The 22,831-nt window shown below is 36.2% G+C and overlaps 3 protein-coding genes across 4 annotated transcripts in view; 1 reads left to right on the forward strand and 2 right to left on the reverse strand.

The window, feature by feature from the left end:
• LOC126366244 (solute carrier family 22 member 3-like) overlaps positions 1-12,707 on the reverse strand; it is a 402,182-nt gene extending 389,475 nt beyond the window's left edge. Inside the window, exon 1 of the mRNA XM_050009299.1 lies at positions 12,670-12,707. The gene's annotated coding sequence lies outside the window, so the exon portion shown is untranslated. The remainder of the gene's footprint in view (positions 1-12,669) is intronic.
• Positions 12,708-16,599: 3,892 nt separating this feature from the next.
• Positions 16,600-20,422, forward strand: LOC126366331 (probable U3 small nucleolar RNA-associated protein 11). 2 transcript variants are annotated; one of them, XM_050009444.1, is made up of 5 exons: positions 16,600-16,918; positions 17,146-17,271; positions 18,112-18,303; positions 18,875-19,100; positions 20,261-20,422. In XM_050009444.1, exons 1-4 carry the CDS (start codon positions 16,688-16,690, stop codon positions 19,088-19,090), a joined length of 765 nt encoding a protein of 254 aa, XP_049865401.1. In that variant the 5' UTR covers positions 16,600-16,687; the 3' UTR covers positions 19,091-19,100; positions 20,261-20,422. The 2 variants fall into 2 exon arrangements, with proteins under 2 accessions (XP_049865401.1, XP_049865402.1); XM_050009445.1 differs by lacking the exon at positions 20,261-20,422 and having other exon boundaries at positions 18,875-19,105.
• The window catches only part of LOC126366227 (neprilysin-4-like), a 93,397-nt gene continuing 89,667 nt past the window's right edge, over positions 19,102-22,831 (reverse strand). The window contains exons 15-17 of the mRNA XM_050009269.1: positions 22,048-22,181; positions 20,462-20,632; positions 19,102-19,653 (exon numbers count right to left, since the gene is read on the reverse strand). Of these exons, the coding sequence (XP_049865226.1) occupies positions 19,477-19,653; positions 20,462-20,632; positions 22,048-22,181 (482 nt within the window). The 3' untranslated portion in view covers positions 19,102-19,476. The remainder of the gene's footprint in view (positions 19,654-20,461; positions 20,633-22,047; positions 22,182-22,831) is intronic.

Here is a 22,831-nt window from a genome sequence, read left to right on the forward strand (position 1 = left end):
AGCAAAAGACCGAAGACCGGGGGCGTACCCTGAACTTTTAGACCTCAGTAATCGGGCGCCATGTAATGTTTAAATTTAAGGAAGAGATGATGAAGAAGATGGTGGATTGATGAAATAAGAAATAAGCAAATGGGTTTACTCGAATTTATTAATCACTAAGAAAACCAAAGTTACACAAAAATATAAATAGGTATTTGGAACTTTTAAATCCTAAGGGTACATTCCAGGTATTCAAGGCCACTGGTCATTCGTTAAGCATTATTAAAAGAAATAAGAAAGGTATTATAAAAACCTCCCTAGCTCGTTTGCCCTCGGCGGCGGGAAGGAAGCCGAGCCGACTAGGAGCAGCTACCAATAAGCTGTAGCTGTAGCAGAACAGCTGTACAAAACACCCGTCATAGAACAGAACAGCCTTCGTAAAACAGACGTCTCGAAACAGACGTCTCAAAACAGCCATCACAAAACAGCCATCCCAAAACAGCCATCCCAAAACAGCCATCCCAAAACACCTCCTGTGGACAAAACGCACAGGGGTAAATCAAACCTCTAGGGGCGGAGGCACAACCTAACTAACTCCCCAAAATCGTATAAAAAGACTCACCTGTCGGAGGTCGAGAAGCCACGTATGCGGCCAACGTACGATGACGTCGATGCCACGACGCTGGGACAAAATGGCGGAGCAACGTGTTCACGCCACGGACACCAAAACCACACCTATTCGGAACAAATCGCACATTAGAATCCTGACCGCAACATTAACACTCACGAGTCACGACAGATGACAGAAATGTATAACTTACTTACCAGAATAAAAATTTACGAAGATTTGGCGGCGCGTGCGACGGAGTTGCGGGCCACCGGTCACACGCTTATAAACCGCCTAAAAGAAAAACAATGACAACATATATCGACACTGATAATTACGATTAAAATGCTATAACGCATTATAAAGACAAATTCTCACCCGAAATTCACACTAAAAATTGAAGGTGTGGACACACCCGCTCGGCGGAGCGCTGTCTGGGGAATGCGGCAGCTCGCAGGCGCAGGACTATATAAATCGCCCAATTCAACGCCTACGTCACGGACAAAGCCAGTACGACCTCAATCGTCCGTTAGATGACGCCGCCGTCGCACACCCAAAATGCAACCCTGACTGACTCAAAATGAATCTGACTGAAAATTCCCGACGTGTGTTAAATATTGACACCAACATTCTTCAGCAACTACTTGACAAGGGACTCCAAGATATAGCCTTCCGTATAATATCGGCACACGCCATCTTCCGGTTACTGGTGGAAAGTCGTCGACTGCGGAGCCCAACGATAGCAAGTCGATGGTCCCGGACCTTCCACTGAACAACGCGAGATGGCGCTGTGTCCAATACTACACAAAAAAGCTATAAAACGGGTCCCCTGTAACTAATCCGGAGGCTGAAAGAAACGGCACTACACTAGTCATTAAAAAAAATCCAACTTCATTAAATTTGATAATTTTAATAATCAAGTAGGTATCTTAATTATTATAAACTAATACTATTTGTATATAATATATTTGTTGTAATGAACAATTAATTATTTATAGTTACTTTAAATGATACATATCTATGTAATGGAAAGGGGATAGTAAAATAAAAAAGACACATTTCTATTGTTTAGTTATTTATTCAAAACCATACAAAAACTCAGTTGAATCAGAAAGGCTGGATCAGTGTTTTTCCCAGGAAAACCTAGGTAACTATTTGGTACTCAACTAAAACTCATTTAAACAGGCACATTATTGCCAGATTCACATTCGGCTGTTTGCACATCCTTTCCTTTACTACTTGGGCCACATTATCTTTCCACTTATATTATCTTGACTCAACCAGGGTACTCGCTACATTATGTTACCTACAAATGAAAATATAATAGTTATTAAAAGAGCACATTAATTTTGATCGGCAATGATATTCAGAACAAAACATTTCTACCACCCATCAGGTATTATAGGCATTAGTTTATCTATGTATCACATAAACATAAACAGCCTATATACGTCCCACTGCTGGGCACAGGCCTCCCCTCAATCAACCGGAGGGGGTATGGAGCATACTCCACCACGCTGCTCCAATGCGGGTTGGTGGAGGTGTTTTTACGGCTAATAGCCGGGACCAACGGCTTAACGTGCCCTCCGAAGCACGGAATCATCTTACTTTTTCGGACAATCAGGTGATTCAAGCCTGAAAAGTCCTTACCAAACAAAGGACAGTCTCACAAAGTGATTTCGACAATGTCCCCATCGGGAATCGAACCCGGACCTCCAGATCGTGAGCCTAACGCTTTAACCACTAGACCATGGAGGCTGTTACGTTGTGCTGTTGTGTTGTGTGTGTGTGTTGTGTTGTGTGTGTGTGTTGTGTTGTGTGTGTGTGTTGTGTTGTGTTATGTATCACAGATAATATAATAACATAACATAAGCAAGATCTTGCATCCCATTGAGGTAGTCAAAGTAACATTCATCACAAGATGAACTAAGCACACGCACCTCACAAGCTTTCTGTTAGGCTAACGATAGGCCGTATCGCTACCTATAATGGTCGAGCCAACTGTGCTAGATGTGAACTGTTTAAAATAAATTAATGCAAGTCCGGTACCAGGGTTTGAACTGGTGTTCATCGTTTGAGATGCAAACAAGTGTACCATTATGACCTATTTTATATTAGAGTAATAGTGACTATATAATAATAGTAGGTATATTGCAATGTATATACACCTTGTGTGCCAAAACTCTGCTCTGTCCGCCCTGAGAAGGAGACTTAAGGAGAGTAAGTGTGAGTTAATACTCTCTTATACCAATGAGTAGATTGGTGGAATGGAGTAGTAATAGTAGGTTCTATTTTTTACATTTAGACACATGGATGACCTATTACGCATGTAATCCGATGAGTTAGAAATTTATCTACTTTATTGAACATTTAGATATTCGGGCTCAAAGAAATGGGTTAATGGGATAATAATTCAAGCATACATACCTGGCATAGTGCGATTCTCATTTATGCAGAACAGAAGTCAAGATTAAGTTTTCACTATAATACCTACAACTCCAAAGAAAATATTTTTCTTTGAAAAGTAGTGTGGCTTTCATGAGGTAGACTTTTATCATATTCATCACTTGGTCATGGTCAGAAAATTGTTTCACAATGGTTATCATCGTCTTTAGAGATCTGAAATAAGTTACAGGCTTAAATTCACAACACGCTCACTGCCTAACTAGACTTATTTAACTTTTTTCAACAAACAGTATATTATGATTTGTACCATAGATAGGTGACAGCTACACAAAAAAAGTATCTACTACATACATACTTATACTCACGCCTGTAATCCCGATTAGGCTGGGCAGAGCCACGATTAAGCAGAGACTAATTTGGAAGCACTTTATACAAAGTCCTCAGGTGCTTAACCGGTGGTCCAATGTAATGATTCATCATGCTAGAAAAGACTTGTCTTTTATCCTCAGTCGGTTTTACGAAACGCCCGGGATGATAAGGGACGATTGCGTTCTAGGTAGGACCTTAGCTATGTTTTTAATTAAGTATCTTCCAGTTTTAGTAACTAATTAGATACTTACAGGAGTTGGAGATATATTTTTGCCAATACAAAATGAAGACCACCAAACATCAGAAATAATCGTATGTCAACTAACAACTGTCACCTTGACAATGTCACAGATCATTGTCACAGATTATAATACTAACATGTCAACGTTGAGAAAAAAAAATCCGTTTGCGCCATCTATTATCTTAATTTTACTCTAACGCTAAGTAATATATTGTGCTTGCAATGACTTGCACTCAGTAAGCTGAAATTTCACTAGATGTCGCTCGATTCGTTCGATCCCATCAATAAATGACCACTAGATGCCGCTAAAAAAAGGGCGTTTTAGCGGCATCTAGTGGTCATTTATTAGAACTAAAAATAGCCCGAAGAATTGCCCGAGTTAGAACGGCACAGTTTCGTTGTATGACGTGAGGCATCTGTACGTTAGTATTATATGATCTGTGGTATGACGCAGATGGCAAGTTTGATAAATTTAAAGCCAGACTTGTTGCACGGGGTTTTACTCAGGTTGAGGGGATAGACTACAATGAAACTTTTTCTCCTGTGGTTCGCCATTCAACTATGCGAATCTTATTTTCATTGGCTAATGAAATTAATTTAGATATTGGTCATATTGATGTTACTACTGCATTTTTACATGGGGACCTTACAGAGATAATCTATATGGAACAGCCCCCTGGTTTTGTTAATGACAACAAAAGTAAAGTATGTCTTTTAAAAAAAGGGATTTATGGTCTTAAACAGGCCAGCCGTATATGGAATTCGAAGGTTCATTGTCTTCTCTCTCAACATGGTTTTAAACAAAGTAAATGTGAACCCTGCGTCTATACCAATAGTAATAATAATGATCTGTGTATAATTGCATTGTACGTTGATGATTTTTATATATTTTCGAGTAGAAACAGCTCTTTAAAAGCCACATTATTACAATTGTTACAAGACAATTTTAATGTTAAGAATCTAGGTAATTTGAAAAGCTGTCTAGGTATTCGTGTGACTAGGGATAGAGTAAGAGGTATTTTAAAGCTTGACCAGTCAGAATATATAAAAAAGTTGCTCATTAGGTTTGGTATGGATAATTGTAAACCAGTATCTACTCCTATGACTGTAAACTTAAAATTGTATAAATGCGAAGTTGATCATTTATGTGATGATAAATATCACTATAGACAGCTATTGGGATGTCTCATGTACTTATCAGTCTGTACTAGGCCTGATATTTCCTATGCTTGTAGCATGTTAAGTCAGTTTAACAATAGCTTTGGTAAGGAACATTGGCTTGCTGCTAAACGCATTTTGCGTTACTTGGCATCTACGATTAACTATGGTTTGTTGTATACAAAAAATAGTAAATTGTGTTTGAATGCTTATGCTGAACGCTGATTGGGCTAATGATCCTCTAGACCGTAAGTCTTATACGGGGTTTGTCATAAAGCTGGGAAATAATGTAGTGCACTGGGAATCACGTAAGCAACGGTGTACAGCACTTTCTAGTACAGAAGCTGAGTATCTAGCAATCAGTGACGTTTGTAAAGACATAAGCTTTATTAAAAACTTCTTATCTGAGATTATGTTAAAACATATTATTGATGTAATTGTTTATAATGATAATCAAAGTGCACAGAAATTATTAAAGCTTAAGGAATATTGTCATAAACGATCGAAGCATATAGATTTAAGATACCACTATGTTAAAGAACTTGTTAAAGATAACATGATTTCTGTACAGTACATGCCGACAGATAAGATGATTGCTGATGTGTTAACCAAACCTCTAAACAGTGTGAAACATAAACAATTCATAAATGCTATGAACATTTGTATGTAATGCATGAATATTGTTGGTCTATTCTATTTGCTGTATTTGAGTATTGTATATCTTTCTCTTTTAATATTGTGCAATGTAGAGTGAACTAATATTCTGTTGTAATGTATGAGACTTTATATGATGATAGAGTCACTCATATCATTATAATGCATGTTATGTAGAGTCATATAGTATGTAGTGTCCTATATTTTCTGAATTGTGTAAAGACGTGTTTCTTTGAGAAATAGAGGGGAAGTATTGAATTAGATGTAACTATTCTCATAAACACTTATTCTATATGGCAACATTTTGTCTATTCACTCGTGATTCGATTGACATCTGTCATCTCTTCTTTTCCTTCTTTCCGGTTAACATGTTTGTCTGGTGAACGTTAATACTGTAACGAATCCAAATTTATATTAGTAATTAATAATTAATCTGAAACTGTAATCTGCAAATATCATTTATTGTGAACGTATTATTGTGCCTCTGATCATATTTAAGTAACACAAAGATTGTTAATAAATCGCTGTCACACGAACCTCGTTGTTTTAATAGTATCCACCTTAAGATGGAACAGACTTACCTGGCAGATTCATGTGTATGTAACCACCACCCTTTAAACCACCAAGTACCTTGTTATGTTAGTATGAAGTAGATGTCGAACGTGTATTACTTAATTGCTAGCAGTCATGTGTGTTAGTCGTGTCCAGGTCAATCAATATTCAGTTAGTCGATGCCTTTGAGGTTGAGCAAAGGTACATACATCAAACCATAAAAAAACCTAAAATTAACTTCAAATCAAAAGTAGATAAAGTTGTTTTTATATACATACTTACTTACTTATACATATTGTGTGTCTGGGTAGATATTGATAAATATATAACTCCGTTTCATATCGGTTTATATATGAGATATTTGAGGTTAAGAAAATTTCGCAATAAGTAGCATCAAAAATATATTTTTTGAAAGTGCCTTCTCTTTTTACGTATTTTTTTAACGATAAACCGATAGTGATTGCGTATTAAAATACTTACGATCAAATAGAATTTCCAAAATAATAGTAAGCAAATGTTTGCCATTTCACAAAATACAAAAACAAAACAAACACACAAACACAGATACAAATAAACAAATACAAATATACTTTATTGCACACAACAAACAAAACAAGTTGTACACACATGAACGAAAGATGTGTTCTGGCAAAACAGGATCGTTTTGTGTTTTGTTCTGTCTCTGCCCAAAATTGGTTGAAACGTACACACATAATAAATGTGAAGTCGAACAAATATTACAGCGGCAAATATATATTCGAGTCATTGCTAGAATGTCGCAAATGAAAGAAAATTGGCACATGTGCACTCCCGCACAATCATGGCAGGATCACGGAACTGATTGATTCCACTTCGTGCACACCTGGGCCTTTATTACCGGAGAAATTTGTTATATTTTCCCTTTCTATCTACATTACGTCACTGGTAGCAAAACCTATCAAAACGACATTCATATGCATTCTTTTTTTTAGGCTGAGGTTGGAAATGTTTTACGGTATAAAATAACAAAGAGTATGTAAGATATGTCGATCACTTTACAACTTTATGAGTTTCAATTCACGTTTGGATAACAGATAATAATGATATTACGAGGTTTCCAGACATAGGCTCTTTCTCGCCCCTTATTACATGGGACTTAAACATGGCTGGCAAGGAGTGGGTGTATATACTATACACCTTTGTCTACCCCTTCGGGGATAAAGGCGTTATGCTGTTGCTGTTATGATCACGAGCTGATTGGCCTCCTCTATAGCTAGAGGAATAGGCTCGTCGTTTTTTATTGACAAACTTAAGCGTTTTTAAGAGTTTTCTTTTATAAGTTTTGAGCTTTATAGGCAAGGTCTATGATGATGATGATGATGATGACAAATTTGACTGGACATTAATTGAAATTGCATCAAACCATAGACCTAGGATTTCCGCGCTAACACATTGCACAGATGTAAATAATGTAAGTAATGGTGATTTTTTAAACAAAAAAGCGTATCTTTCTTTATTTCCAAAACCATTGAATGAATGTTTGTTTCCTGGTAGTGGTTGCCTGGAAATTGCTCTAGAGCAATAGCCTCTCAAGTTGTACTGCAATCATGTATTGTCTAATTGTTAAAATTAAGTTCTGCGGGGTTAAAAAGGTCACATCAAAGCAATTCATCTAAAAAAAACAATATTGCTATTTGACATTTGTTTGCATTGCGCACTTACTGGTGTATGCAACAAATAATATTATTGCAAGATTGCTTTATTTGATGAATTGCTTCGATTGGCCTTTTTAACTCCCCTGTGCTGTAAATGTATTCGATTTGATTTGATACTTTGCATTAAGCTGCTGCTATACCCACAGTTAATTTACCAAAGGAAGCTTAGCCGTCAAAGTAAATTGACGCCGACGGTAAACTTATTTGCCTAGCCATTAGACGGTAAATAGGCAAAGCCTAAGCCGTGCATTGTGCCGAACAAATTCAATTCCGCTGAATGAGTTTACAAACTGAGTGAACAATTGATATGGTAGACCGGGAGACAAATAAAATACTTGGTATAGTAAGAAGATTTAATGACACGTAGGAATAAGAAAGAAACAGACATGACGAATAAAATAATTATTTTAATGGTGATGAGTCGCAAACACACAAAGGATCTAGAATGAATGAATGGAGCGAAAGAGAGGAGGCTTATAACCCAGCAGTGGGTTTATACTGGCTCAGTAGATGAGTACCTAGAGTCAAAAATGACGTTCCAGGTTATCTTGACTGACTGCAATGTGACTAATTGAACTTTGTTAATTGGGCTTTTGAAATTCAAAACTAACACGCCTTAAATTTAAAGGGCTTCCAATCAGAGGCTTTTTCGTAGATTTTTTGTCGTAATAAGCAATATAGATGGAGTAAATGAAACATGACATTTAGTTTGTGACATATATTTATTTATTTATAAGTAGATTCTGCATCACCAAAACAGCAATCATAGATCACGAGAGACACACCACTGCAAACACATGACGACTGTACGTCACTAAACGAATTCATCTCAAGAAACACGCGTGGAAAGTCAATCTATAATATGGATCATCGTTGCATCACGTCGAAATAAAATGTCACTTAAAACGCAGAACGTTCAAAAACGTTGAATTCTAAAGTTAAGATATGACACTGAGACAATAGCACCACCACATATCTAAATCTCAGACCTTTTCCGCCACTGGATATCATTTTTTTCACACCTTAATTACGACTCACTCACACACAACGTCATTACACGTCGCAGTTGTTATGTACTTCATATGATACTCAGCGATGTTTTGTAACACAACTTTGACGTTGTTACGTATACTCGTATCATACTAAATATCAATAGTAAGCGATGTTTTGTAGCTGTAACCTCAATGTCAAATACTAACATAATACAGGATTCAATTTTAAACAACGTCTTTACACGATGACGTTTCACGACGTTACGTTTTGTAAGGCGTAACGTTCTTCTGGTTTGTATGAAGAAACTGGGGTGTTAGCGTATAGTACGGATAATTTGGGAAGCTCGCGCGAATGTGTTAAGATTTAAAATAATTTCAAGCACGAAAGTTATAGTAGATACCCCCAGTCCTATCAACAGAATGATAAACGTTTGCTTATATTCAGCCACGTTGTGCACTTTGTCATTCGATTGAAATTTGGAACGAATCCTTGAAGTGAATTTAATAAATTCGAAATGGTGATTTATAAGTCCTCCTCCATTTAATCTTCTAATCACTTTTTCAAAAACAGGTAGTATGCGAGAACCTCGTCGAAAAATTATTGTTCGGAATATTGTGAATAAAGACTCGGACACTATATATAGTTTATTACTATTGTCATCTTTTAATTTCCATACCAGATGATCAAAAGTAGTGTCTGTTATTAGAGTATATAATTTAATATCTTCTCTTCTTTTTACCTCTAACATACAATCTATGGTTCTGTTGCATATCAATGGGGTTTTATATTCCACTTTATCCACATGTCTTTTATGTACAATAGGTTGGAAATTTGAAATTGCTATCTCCAAGTCTTTGATCTGAGTATCTTTAATTTGCTTCGTAGTAACACTGAGAACAGCTGCTTGAATGGCGCAATTCAATATAAATATAAAGAGAAGCATGTTCATAACTATAAGCCTCTTTGAGGAGGAGGCTGTCAGAGAAACTCGATACGTGTTATTCAAGAAATAACCGTAAACAATGAGAAGCTCGCGCTGTATGTCTTTCCTGTACCCTCGGAATATGGATAATCGAATGACTGCAAAACTAAAGACAATGAAAAAGAAAGAAATTACTAAAAGAGTAGAGGCAGTCAGCTGCACGTATACAGCTTGCCAGGTTTCAAGCATTTTGGCTTCAGGTATAACTACCTTGACATGGTCCACCGAGTAAGGGTAAATATAGTCAAAATATTTGTTTCTATTATCGTTTATGAAAAATCCACCAATTCCACCCTCAACTTCCCCTGTTTCAATTCTCTTAAGCATGCCTACGAAAGTGAAGTTATTTTCAATAACTTTTCCAAAGTCTTCAGCGGGAGTATGTTGTATGAGATCAAATGTCAAACCTTCAGCTTCACTTACAACGCTTAACAAGTATCCCTCGCCGCTTAGTCCTGCAACATCTTGGTCAATACTCATATAAGGCCAGTAGCTATGTGTAACAATTTTTACTTTACATTTTCGATAGTTGTTAAATTTAGGTTTAGTAAATTCGATATCTCCATCAAAAGGACAGTGCGAAACAAGCTCTAGAGTTTGTGGTCTATTGCAAGCGTCAAGGTCTGAGTTAAAACGATACACATCATATGTTTCTTTAAGGCTTCGTAAGATGATGCTAACGTCGAACATGTTATTTTGCCTCAATAGTTTCGTCAAATTATGCATTTGTTGGTCTTTAGTCTCAATCAATATTATAAATTCGCCATGAGGATTCCAGTAACCATCTTTTCTAATCAAATTTATGTTGTCTTCAAGACTTTTATAGTCTTCGTTCATGATAATATACGCATCTACATGAAAGCTGTTATTTTCCCACAATATCGACCTATGGTCAAATTTGAGTCCTTGTAACTTATGAAGTTCTTTGGTCATCTTATCATCAATATTTACAAGAACTACATCCTTGTATCGTTCATTAACATCTAGTTTGGATAACAATATTTTCGAGACACAATCACTTATTACATATTTATACGATGGTTGTAAGTTATTAAACAACACATCAGCACACAAGCTCATAGAGATGTATGAGAAAATGTACACAGTCTTAAAATTTTTCATTTCTGTGTCGATCTTTCGTAAACAGAAACGGAACTGATCAATAGCCAGCACTTTGCAGCAAATGGAGGCGCGTTACCCAAAAGCAATCAATTTAATACGAATACGTTAATAAATCAACTTTAAATAACATACTATAAAATGTCCCCGATAAAAGCCAACAAAACTGGTAATTGAATAAATAAAATAGTATTATATGATCTGTGATAAAATCATAAGAAAGCTTTTAGGGCTCCGACAGTGGATCATCTATTAAAAGCATTCCATAAATCCATTTGTGCGTTCCAATTACGAACCGAAATGCATATTATAATAACTTGATGGAATGGATGGTGACCAATCTACCGTCTCGAATAATTTAATCACGCCACGTATAAGTAGTCACTTATCATCCATCACGCAATGAGCCAGGATTTTCCATATCATCACCACTGATTAAACAATTAATTACAATAGTTTTGTAAATGGCGTTCGCTACATAAGCAATATTTGATTTAAGTAACTACCTACATCTTTTTTCGCGACCTATCTTCGAGAGTGCCTATAACTGAATTTCTGAAATCCCAATAATATATCCACTTTACGTATTCGAATGGTAATATCGAGAGTAAATAAAATATCAAGTATTCCCAAAAGGTTTCCAAAGCTCCCATTTATTTCTTATAGTATTAAATTTTACCTATTGGTTTTGTAATATTGTTGACATTTACTTACCTACTTATATACTTTATTATCTTCTACTTGACTATTGTAACATTTAACATTTATTATGATCTCCTTTTTGGGGTTCCGCACAAAGCCATAAACTCCATGATCAAAAAGAAAATCACTTACGTACGAGTAATCTATGTAAAATAATGAGCGTAAAATCTTTATAATTTACTAACTAACCGCGCGCGGCTTCGACCGCTTAAAATTTCAAATATAGCCTATAGCACTGAGGAATAATGCAACTTTCTCCAGGTGAAAGAATTTTCATCGGTTCAGTGGTTCCAGAGACTACCTACTTCCTACAAACAAACTCACAAACTTTCATTATATTAGTATCGATTATTCAATCACCCTAACGTCCTGACTGCATTCCTCTGCTAATTTTGAAAAAAAAAAAACAAAAACACGCAGCTGTTTATGTCATCATAATATCAACGTTTATTTATTTCTTCTATTATGTATATTGTGTTATTTGTCGAGTTGTATATTGTCCTCTTTGGCACTTACAAAAGGCTTTATAATTTGAACATACATTATCGTTATAATATTTATTATTTCCACCATACATTTGTCCACAATTACAACATGCAAATATTGAACTAAAAGTTTTCAACAGGTCAATATTAATAATCCGGTATTCATAAGTATACCACACCATTTTCGCTCCACTGCGGATTCACATCTTACTGTATATTGAACCTAAATATAAGGTAAGTAGTACTGCCTCTTAACATAAATAGGCGTATCGAAGGGTAACAGGCGTGAGTTGCGGGCAGGTGTGAGAAATCACCTCATGAATATATGGAGCGAGACAAATCTTCATTCACCCCCGCAGCCGTCGACAGGAGATAAATGAGGGGATATGAAACGGCAGGTTACTCCATGTTAAGGTGAATGACTGCGATTTTTACCACCTTTCAAACTAGGCACATTATGTACAGGTTTACCTTTGGTACGTTCATCATCATCATCGTCCATTAACGTCCCCACTGCTGGGGCACGGGCCTTCCCTATGGATGGATAGGGAGATCGGGCCTTAAACCATCACGCGGGCCCAGTTCGGATTGATGGTTATTAACGACTGCTAATGCAGCCGGGACCAACGGCTTAACGTGCCTTCCGAAGCACGGAGGAGCTCGAGATGAAAACTTTTTATTTTTGTGGTCACACATCCTATGACCGGCCTTTGCGAAAGTTGCTTAACTTCAACAATCGCAGACCGAGCGCGTTTACCGCTGCGCCACCGAGCTCCTCATCGTTAGTACGTTCATCTGAGAGTAAATTAATTTCTCGGAATTTAAGCGCGTCTATATCTTCAATACCAATTTCACACGTAGAAAACGAAGACCGTAAAACTGTTTCAGCTCTTATTGCTATCGAATCACCCTGAGTCGCTTCGTACCAACATAACCCTTTCCGGAACAGGGTGGGTCTCAGGTAAGGCAGGTAGACTTGTCGTAAACAGTCGACTACAGAATGACAGCACAACTTCATAAGTAACGTCGTGCTAATATCCTAAAGGTGGGTAGTATTTTAAACCAAATTAAACCCATTCTGTGCTTCATAACGTTTATTTACATTAGGTATGAGTAAGTGTTATAGGGTACAAGCATGATTGATCACATTAGTCACTAAACATTGCCCACATTACAAAATACTTGATCTTACACGTTCTTTTATTTTATGTCTTGCATCCGTAATCAGTTCGCAAATGAAAACTATTATAGCCAATACCTGCCCTCCCATCAAAATCAGAAAAGATTCCTTAAAATCGCCAAAATCAAGCACTATTAACATACGTTTATATTTGTTATCACTACTAGTGTTATTAGCACTAATCCTATAACGAAATCGCATTAGCTTAAAGTGGTGATCTAAAAGACCGCCGTTCTGAACGCCCCAAATAACTTTTTCAAACACATGCAAAAATGGCGAGCCTCTCCGAAACAATATGGTCTGAAACATCATCGAAGCAATATCAGACAACCTAATCAACCCTTTTTCTTCATTCAAAACTTTCCATGTCACATGTTCAAATGTAACATCTGATGCTATGGTATACAATTGAATATTTTTTTCGTACTTCACTCGTCGTAAACAATCAACTACAGTGTGACATAACCTTGGATTTCTGTTCGGTATTTTTGTCGCGTATATCGGTGAAACAATGGGCTGGAATTCATCCCCCATATCACTTGTCTCAGTAATCTGCGGACCTTTAATCGGATGGGTTGTAACACTGAGAACAGAAGCTTGAATTATGCAACTCACCAAAAAAACAAATAATAGTAAATTAATGACCATAATTCTCTTTGACAAAATGTTCTCAAGGCGAGTTTTGACAATATTGCTAAAGAAATATCCATAAACTATAAGAACTTCTCGAATTACGTCTTTTCTATGTCCTCGGAATATAGACATCCATGTGATTGCTATGCAGAAGATAAAGAAGAAGAAAATGATGACGCAGATAGTGTGAAGTGTAAGTTGCACGTAGACCGCCTCCCACGTTTCTAGCTGCCGGGCTTCACGGATAATCACTCTTACATGATCAATCATGAAAGGATAAACATAATCAAAATAATGATTTCTATTCTCATTCAAATAGTATCCACCCATAGCACCATCGACTTCGTATGTTTGAATTTTCTGAAGCATCCCCAGGAAGGTGTAATTATCAAGAACTTTGCCAAAGTCTTCATCTTGATGGTGTGGCACGATTTCAACGTCTAGACCTTCACTTTTATTTATAATATCTAGCAAATAACCTTCGGCACTAAAACCTACAACATCCGTACTAATACTCATATAAGGCCAGAAATTATGAGAAACCATCTTTATACGGCACTTGGTTAGCTTTTGTGGCTTATGTTTGGGATAAATAATATCTCCACTGAAGGGACAGTAGGATATAAGCTCTAAATTCTGGGGTCTGTTGCAGTCATCGATATCGGAACTGAAAGCATAAATTTCATGAAATCCTTTGTGACTATGCATAATAAGAGTGACGTTGAAAATATCATTCTTCAGTAATATTTCACCAAATTTATGTATCTTTCCTGTATCTTCCAACACAATTATGAATACTCCTCTAGGGTTCCAGTAAAGGTCATTTTTAAGTAATCTCAAGTTTTCTTCAAAATTTTTGAGGTCATTATTTATGATGATATAAATATCTTTTGGTGTAGTGTCGCGATCAAAAACACGAGAGGTGGATAAAAATTTAAAACCATCTAATTCGTTCATTTCTTTGCTGGTATCGTCGTCAATATTCACAAGATCTACATTCAAAAATTTTTTGCGAATAGTGAATGTTGTTGATAATATTTTTGTGATACAGCGGCTTATTTCCTTTCTGTGACAATCATTTCTCATCAATTGTTCCAAGTTTTTATGTAACACATTATCACATGAACTTAGAGATACAAAGAAAATTACGTAAAATGGATGAAAATTCTTCATTTTCGTAAACGTTCTTTCTAACACATGAAGGTTCACATACTAGACGATTCATCTATTTCTACAACTTATGTAGGTACCAGGTTATTTAATCACTTTATAAAATCAATCAGATCCATTGGAATAAACTATAAATCAGACAGGACAATAAAAAACGTAATAATGTGTTTAAATCATTATCTAGGTAACAAAGGACACTAATGATAAAATTTTAAGCGAAACCCACGTATTTACTTTATATAGAATATTTACCAACTACATAACATATCATCACGCCTGTATCCCCGAAGGGGTAGGCAGAGGTATATAGCATAGACACCCACTCCTCGCCAGTTATGTTTAAGTACCATGTAGGTAATAGGGGCCAGCACCCTACGGGCACAAATCCGGGAAACCACGTGGTATCGATTGTGTACGTATGATCCAAACATGAATTCAAAACATAGAGAAACACGGACCTACCGCGGACGAGAGATTCAAAATCTTAATCGAATTAAGTGGTTTAGAGCCCGAGCCGGGATTCGAACCGTTCGAACCTGTAACACAATGATATAAATCGCGCACGCGTTCTCCGAACTGGAACAGTTGTAGAACAGGGTTACTTATCATGTTTTTTTTTTTAATTTTTAGCGATATAATAATAGAATACAATAGAAAATACTCCCGAGACAAAAAAACACTATCGATACCATATCCATAATCGATATCGATGATTTAAATCGATATTCAGAAATTCTGCCATTATAATTTCAATTAGTTATTATATTCGCCTCAATTTAATACAAATAAACATAAAAAATAAAATAATATTCATAAAATTTTCTATCTATACACTGCATATCTTCTTATCACGTCACGTAGGTAAGTTGGAAGAAATCTCTTTCTTAGAGATACTGATTTTGTCTGTTCTATTGTGTACAAATAAACAAATAAATATACTAAATAGGAATTAGTTTGAGATTATCTAAAATTCAAAACATAAAAATTCGTATCTTATTAAGGTTAAGGTTTCATGGCTTGTGTAAAAAATATTCATATTTTATTATCGTACTTTCGTTCCTAAAGCGATAAAAAATATTGAAGAAATCAAAACTTTCAACTAGCAACTTAAAACCCATGAAACACAAAATAGGCGCACAATACATTAGCTACGAATGCCCGCCAAAAACCATACATTTTTTTTTTTTTTTGGTTTGGTTTTCCCCGAAGGGTAAGGCAAAGGGAACTATGCCCATACAGCCATGTCTGACGTATTTTTTTTCTTGATGATTAATGAAATGGTGAAAGGTGATGAATGATGATGATGAAACCTAAGCCCCCACCCTCGGAGTAGACTCCTACTCCAAACCCCAAACGAATTAACTCAAAAGTCCGCATAAACTTTTGAGCTATGAAGCGGCTTCCTAGCACGAAGCGAAAATAGGCAGATACACTTTGTTTATTGAATACTCCAATGTAATAACACTCACGAATGTCTTCCGACTAACTTAATGCGATCATTAACCACAAAACACCACTTCGTATTAATTATTTAGATTATTCAATGAAGAAAGCAACTGTCCCGTTCCCGTTTCCCGCTAAAAAGCCAAAACCATACATACATCTGATCGATTCTGTGAAATGACTACTGCGCAACACTAAAGTGTCAGTTTTGGCACTGACAGTCCCGATGACGTCTTAACGTCGTCACACACACGAGGGTTATGTTGTGTTGTTTTTATATTTTCCTTTTTAAAATATAGTAATAATTGCAGTTTATCATCATGTCTTCGTGGAAAAAAGCCGCTAAGGCTAACCAAAAGACTCACAAGGAGAGACATCAGCCAGAATCAAGAAAGCATTTGGGTTTCCTAGAAAAGAAGAAAGACTATAAAAAACGTGCAGATGATTACCATGAGAAGGGAGAAACTTTGAAATTACTACGTAAAAGAACATTGGATAAGAATCCTGATGAATTCTACTTCCATATGGTCAATTCTAGAGTTAAAGATGGGGTGAGAACGATTCTTACTTTATAGTGTATTTACTAGTTACTATACAAAAATGAATGAAAATTCAGATAAATTAATTAAATACACAGCTTTTTTATCGTACACACAGATATTTTACCATAAGTACTTACTAGAAGACATTGCATCTTGATTATTTTAGAAACATAACCTCGAAAAGTTTATAAATACTGTTTTGCCTTGTAACTCAAACCTGTGACATGTAATTTCAGGTGCATCATGAATTGGAAAAAGAAGATGAACACACTCCAGAACAGGTGAAACTGATGCAGACGCAAGACATCAAGTACATTAACATGAAAAGGACTATTGAGAGTCGACGGATCAATAGATTACAGGTAAAAGTTTTTAGTGGTGTGTAAGACAGGCATTAATGGGTTGCTTTCATTAAGGTGTTACTAATTTTTTTTTTAGATATTATCCCATGTGTGTGTTTCAAAAATGTATTTTAATATCACTAGATTAATCCCCTAAAAGAGTTAATCTTTAAGTAAAATTTGAATTTATTCTAGATTTCTACAATATAATTATCATGACCATTGCTCAGAATAGTTAGTGCCATTTGCGAGATTTGTCTTAACATGAATATGCCTCCCAAATCATGAATCTCAAAACACAATATTTGAGTTTTTATTAAACATTTATTTTATTTCATGAAATATTTTAAGAATTTGTATGTTTTATATTTATATTGTTTTTTTGTTTATTATTATTTATTTATAGATTTTTGTCTTAACTATTTGTCGGGATCAACAAACCTTAAAATTTTTAAAAATAGTAGGACTGTACTTATAATATCCCCAACAGTTTACTCTTATTTAATACAGGAGAAGACAATATTATTATTTAATGTAATCTCACAATCGCAAAAATATCATGGTCATATTCAATAACCCTGAATGTTGCGGTTAATGACCGCAACATTCAGGGTTATTGACCCCAAATGGCACTACATATCCTGATCACTGATCATGTTATAAGACAATTACTTAGTAAATGAAAAAATAAATAAATTAATAAACTGTTGAGGGTGCTCAGACCAGACAAAATAAATAAATTAATAAACTGTTGAGGGTGCTCAGACCAGACAAAACAACAAATCGGTTATTAGTGACATTTATCAAATCTTTTGTTAACTTTTTATCTGTGTAATTAATTTCCTTTCAATCTAATTTCAGTCACAACTCCATATGACGGAGATTGCAGACTCCACTCCAAACACTCATGTATTCTTCGTGGATGAAGGGGAAGAGAAAGACTTTGACCTAGCCCAGAGATTAGACACACACCCATCTTTGTTGGGAAGAAAGTCTAATAGACCAAGGCTATCCGATTTGAACAAGATTACATTGCCTGATATCAGTGAAGAGGTATGTAACATATTGTGATATAATAAAGATGACACTAGTACACACTGTATACTATGTATTGTACGGTAACTCTCCGCCCTGCACCAATTCGTATCGGGCGCCGTGGGCGACGTCATCCCCTCGGGGTCTTACTTTATTCTTACCGGGCTATGGGTGGTATTAAGAAACTAACCTCAGCTTCGAGACTGCACTCAAGATCGTGTCAAAATGACAGTTTTTATATAAAAACAGGGACTTGAGCATGGTCTTGACAGTCTGACTGACTGGGCAGTCTCAGCTGAGATTAGTTTATTAATACCACTCTGTGTCTCGGTCACTCACGCATATAATGATATTTTTGTATGGAGTAATATTGTACGACATATATAATATTTCAAATCCCTAATTAAGTGGGAAGTTCCACAAGTTTAAGGCAACTTTTAGTAATTTTTGATACCAAATACTGCAATGATCATTGCCTTCCCTGCAATTTTGCAATAATCTGATTCTTACAGTGTCTTGTACTGTATAAAGCCAACTTATTATTAATATATTAACAATTTACTATACTTTGCACAAAACTCTTTTCTAGGCTATGAAATCAATGAATAAGAAAAAGGAGCAGACATACAAAGAAATAGCTACAAGGATAGATCGCGAGAAAGAGTTGACTGTAGTTCAGCAGAAGATGGAACTGAAGCGTCATCTTCAAGACAAATCCGCCAAAATAATGAAACCTAAACGAGTGCAACGTGGCACCAAGGTTTCCGCACCAGTATACAAGTTCCAATATATAAGGAAAAAATAAAACCTTTCGGGTAAATTTGTATATTTTATTTTTGTAATAAATAGTTTTTTTTTTTTTCATTTTGTTCTCAGATTTAGAGATGCATAAACGCCTTTAAGCCTTAATATTCGTTTCATTATAACTCTTTTGCTACACACCTTTTCTTATACTAACTTAATTTGTTCTCAAACTGGCACTCAGTTAACCCTTTATCCTTTACAAAAACTTTGTACAAAATTGTACTATTGTTCACCGGTTACAAGAGACATTACGAGGCACATATGCATCTCTTTTCTCATATAAAATATAATTGTACCTTACATCTAGGATGGTAACATTGGGTAACCTAGTATGTATAAATGTCTTTGGTTCACTTATATCTAACATCACAGCTTTCTTAACTATTATCACCACAGTATACACTTGTGTTCTGGGTTCATCGGTGTCCCTCTAGGACACTGCCAAGCATCAGCAAACTCCTTTGAATTGCTGAGTGTGCCGATGACTCGGATTTTGTTTGGACTGTGGACACCTTCCACCATTTTGGACTTGAGAGCTCCTATTGTAGAGTTGCCACACCATATCTGTAAATACATAGTTATTCATTCAAATCATTTTCGGAAAAATACCCAAGAGACGAGAAAAGAAAAAGGGGAGTTCTAAAATTGCTGCATCAACATGGCAGCGTCAAGCTCAAGCGAGATAGAGTGGAAGATGATGAGGAATGCTTATGCCTACAGGCAGAATGACTAAAATGAAGCAGAATGAAGAAAAACAGTCATTAAGAATATACGAGTAGTATATTAGATCACCGTTGTTTTAAGTAATGTTATACCTACTCAAATAGCGAGGCAGAACTACATGTCGGAGGAGGAAAACGATTTCTTGCAGTTTCGTAGCCTGATTCTTTGACATCAGAGTACGAGAGGATCCCCTCTAAGTACTGAAATTAGTTAATTCTCAACCTATAGTGTACATCCCACTGATAGGCATAAATGTCTCCTCAATCAATTATAGGGAATATGAAGTAAACACCACCAAACTGGCATTTTGGTTTGGATTTTTTATTAACCCCCAACACTACGCAGTGAGGTGAGTTTCATCCCTTTGTCTGTATGTCTCTCTGTCTGTCCATGTCATCTCATAGCTCCAGCTTACTTTTGTTTGATAGATGGTATTTTTTTTCTCTAGGCGCCATCCCACTCGCGTCAGACAGATAACTGCGGGGCGGAAGGCAAGAGGGAAACCCCTGCCCTATTTTTCCCAAAAAGTAGCATGGAGAATGCTACACCGACAAGGGCGTAGCTCCTAAACTAATTATTGATGAGGTGGTATTTGCGAGAAAGTTGTCATTGGGGTCTAATTAATAATAAATCTATAGTGACTTCATACCTGGGCAAAACCCAAGAAGAAAAGTTGTTCCGGTTTGTACTGTGGTAAGCCGGGAAGAGTGTCGCGTTTGGCCGTGGGGTGGCGCTGTGTGAACAGTGAATACGCGTTGAGTGCGGCCCGGAGCCCGCCATTGTCTGCGATGTTCTCGCCTTGCGTGTTGAAGCCGTGGACCTGGTGAATAATAATGCATCAACAGCATTACACACACAAATACATAAAATAAAATACACATAGGAAAAGTTCCTTTAAGCCTGCCAATTATAGACGCACACAACACTGACTTAAATGATAATAAAAAGTAGAAACTAAACTCAAACATTAACATGATGCTATGCTTGTATCCTCACGCATCCCCATACGTACCCATACGTCCACTCCTCGCCAGTTAGGTCTAAGCCATATGTTATTACTGTGGGGGTGAACCTATCGCCATCAACTGGATGCCCAAATATGAGTTCAAACTCGAATTCAGTGGTAAACCACGAGAGCCCGAGCTATTCGAATCCGTGACACTAATCGTGTTACGGGGCGTGACTTACATTAGGTAAGTCAGGGCTAGATCATGAATGATACAACAAACAATTAAGTAATAATTAACACTTAACAACAACAATAATAATTAGCAATTTAGTAATTCTTTTTCTTTGTCATTATAAGTTTCCTATTCATTTATTTTTTAATTCAAAATAGGTTTGCGACCATAGAATTAATCTCACGTGATGGTAACTCGTAAAGATGTACCTGGCCAACTGATAGTTCCGAGAGTGTACAATTATTATGGGGATAGGACCCTAAGCAGCGTTACCAACCCTACTGTTTTAACAGTAGATTTGCTGTTTTGTTTTCACATTGATAACCATGTTTTCTGTTTCATTCCTATTTTCTACTGTTTTTCGCGTTCAGCGCCACCTAATACACTACTATGCAAACATTTTTTGATAACCACTACGCAGTAAAACGCAATGACAAACCACTACGTAATAAAACACATTGACACTAGATGGCAGTATCTTCTTTATATTTTTGCACGCAAAAATAAAAATGAGTGTGAAAATATTGAAGATGAGGCAATTAAAAATGAAACTGAAAAATAATTTTACTTTGATTTTTGTTTTATGTTGCTGTGATTATAAATATATCAATTGATGTGAGTTCTAGTAACTAAGAAAGTTGTTTATTATTTAATTATATGAGCAAAATTATGAAATCTGCCTTTTTTTCTTTACCTACCGCTTTCTACTGTTTTTTTTTAGACGAGTTGTGGTTTTTTAGTTTTTTGAGGTTGGCAACACTGACCCTAAGTAAGCGCATACCTTATCTCATCAACAGTTTGCCTGAGAACATTAAAAATGAGCCAAAAATGTGTAAAAATAAGTTAAAAAAATATTTATTACATTTAATTTAGCAGTGACTTACCTATTTTTGTAATTTAACCATGTTTAGTGAGACTCTGACCCTGCAGTTAAATTGCTTATGCCATTTTGCAGGACATTGCATTTATACCAGTGTTATTTAAGGCCTTAATAATAATAATGCCTGTCAACTAAAAAAGTTTTCCAATCCTATTTCTTTCTGGTGCAACTTACCGTGTAATTGGGCAACTGTGGCATGTGGTACTTGCTGTACTGGTCGATGATGCACTGCACCTTCCCGTGGTAGTGCTCCAGCGTGGCCGCCGACCACCACTGCTTCAGGTTGCCTTCCTCATCGTAGCGACGACCTGCAAGCATAGAACAAGGAATCACAACTATCACTCACTGAACTTACGCCTATTTCTATGGAATTCCATTAAAAAAGAACAATAATACTACGTATAGAACGGCAACTCTTCGCTCCCCACCAGCGGCTGAGCTAAGTTTACCTCACCCCCCCCCCCTCGTCTTACTTTAGTCTTCATTCGTATGGGCGTCAAACGTCACACATAAATACAAATGCGCGTTTACGATAACGTCAATACTATAAAACGAGTTTTCTTATAGTGTCCAGGGTGCAAGTTTATTATCACATTTATCACCATGATGAGCTTCGAACGTGAAGGTCTTACGACGAGTCGGTCAGAAAAGGCAGATGTTAAAAATAGAAAAGTCTAGGGCATATGCTCCGAAACTATTTTATCTTGCGATGGATGTACCTCTCCCTATCCCAATTGGATGTAGTCATGAGGTTATGTTATGTTATATTTATATACGCATAAAATACATAAACTCACGCATATTTCCCACCGGGGTAAGCAGAGACTATGGAATTCCATTTGCTTCGATCCTGACACACTTCTCTTGCTTTCTCCACATTTATATTCATACTTTATATATCCTATATTCTTTTTACGAATATTATTTTATTTTCCTAGCAAGGAACTTGGTCTTATAG

Source organism: Pectinophora gossypiella, chromosome 4, assembly GCF_024362695.1.
Source record: "Pectinophora gossypiella chromosome 4, ilPecGoss1.1, whole genome shotgun sequence".
In the NCBI taxonomy this organism is placed as follows: Eukaryota; Metazoa; Arthropoda; class Insecta; order Lepidoptera; family Gelechiidae; genus Pectinophora; species Pectinophora gossypiella.

What these genes read in the sequence shown, in the direction of transcription:
- LOC126366331 (XM_050009444.1), top strand. Translation starts at nt 16,688, where the DNA reads ATGTCTTCGTGGAAAAAAGCCGCTAAGGCTAACCAAAAGACTCACAAG. An exon ending in ATTCTAGAGTTAAAGATGGG is followed by an intron (nt 16,919 to 17,145) that starts GTGAGAACGATT and finishes ATGTAATTTCAG; the next exon opens with GTGCATCATGAATTGGAAAA. An exon ending in TGCCTGATATCAGTGAAGAG is followed by an intron (nt 18,304 to 18,874) that starts GTATGTAACATA and finishes ACTCTTTTCTAG; the next exon opens with GCTATGAAATCAATGAATAA.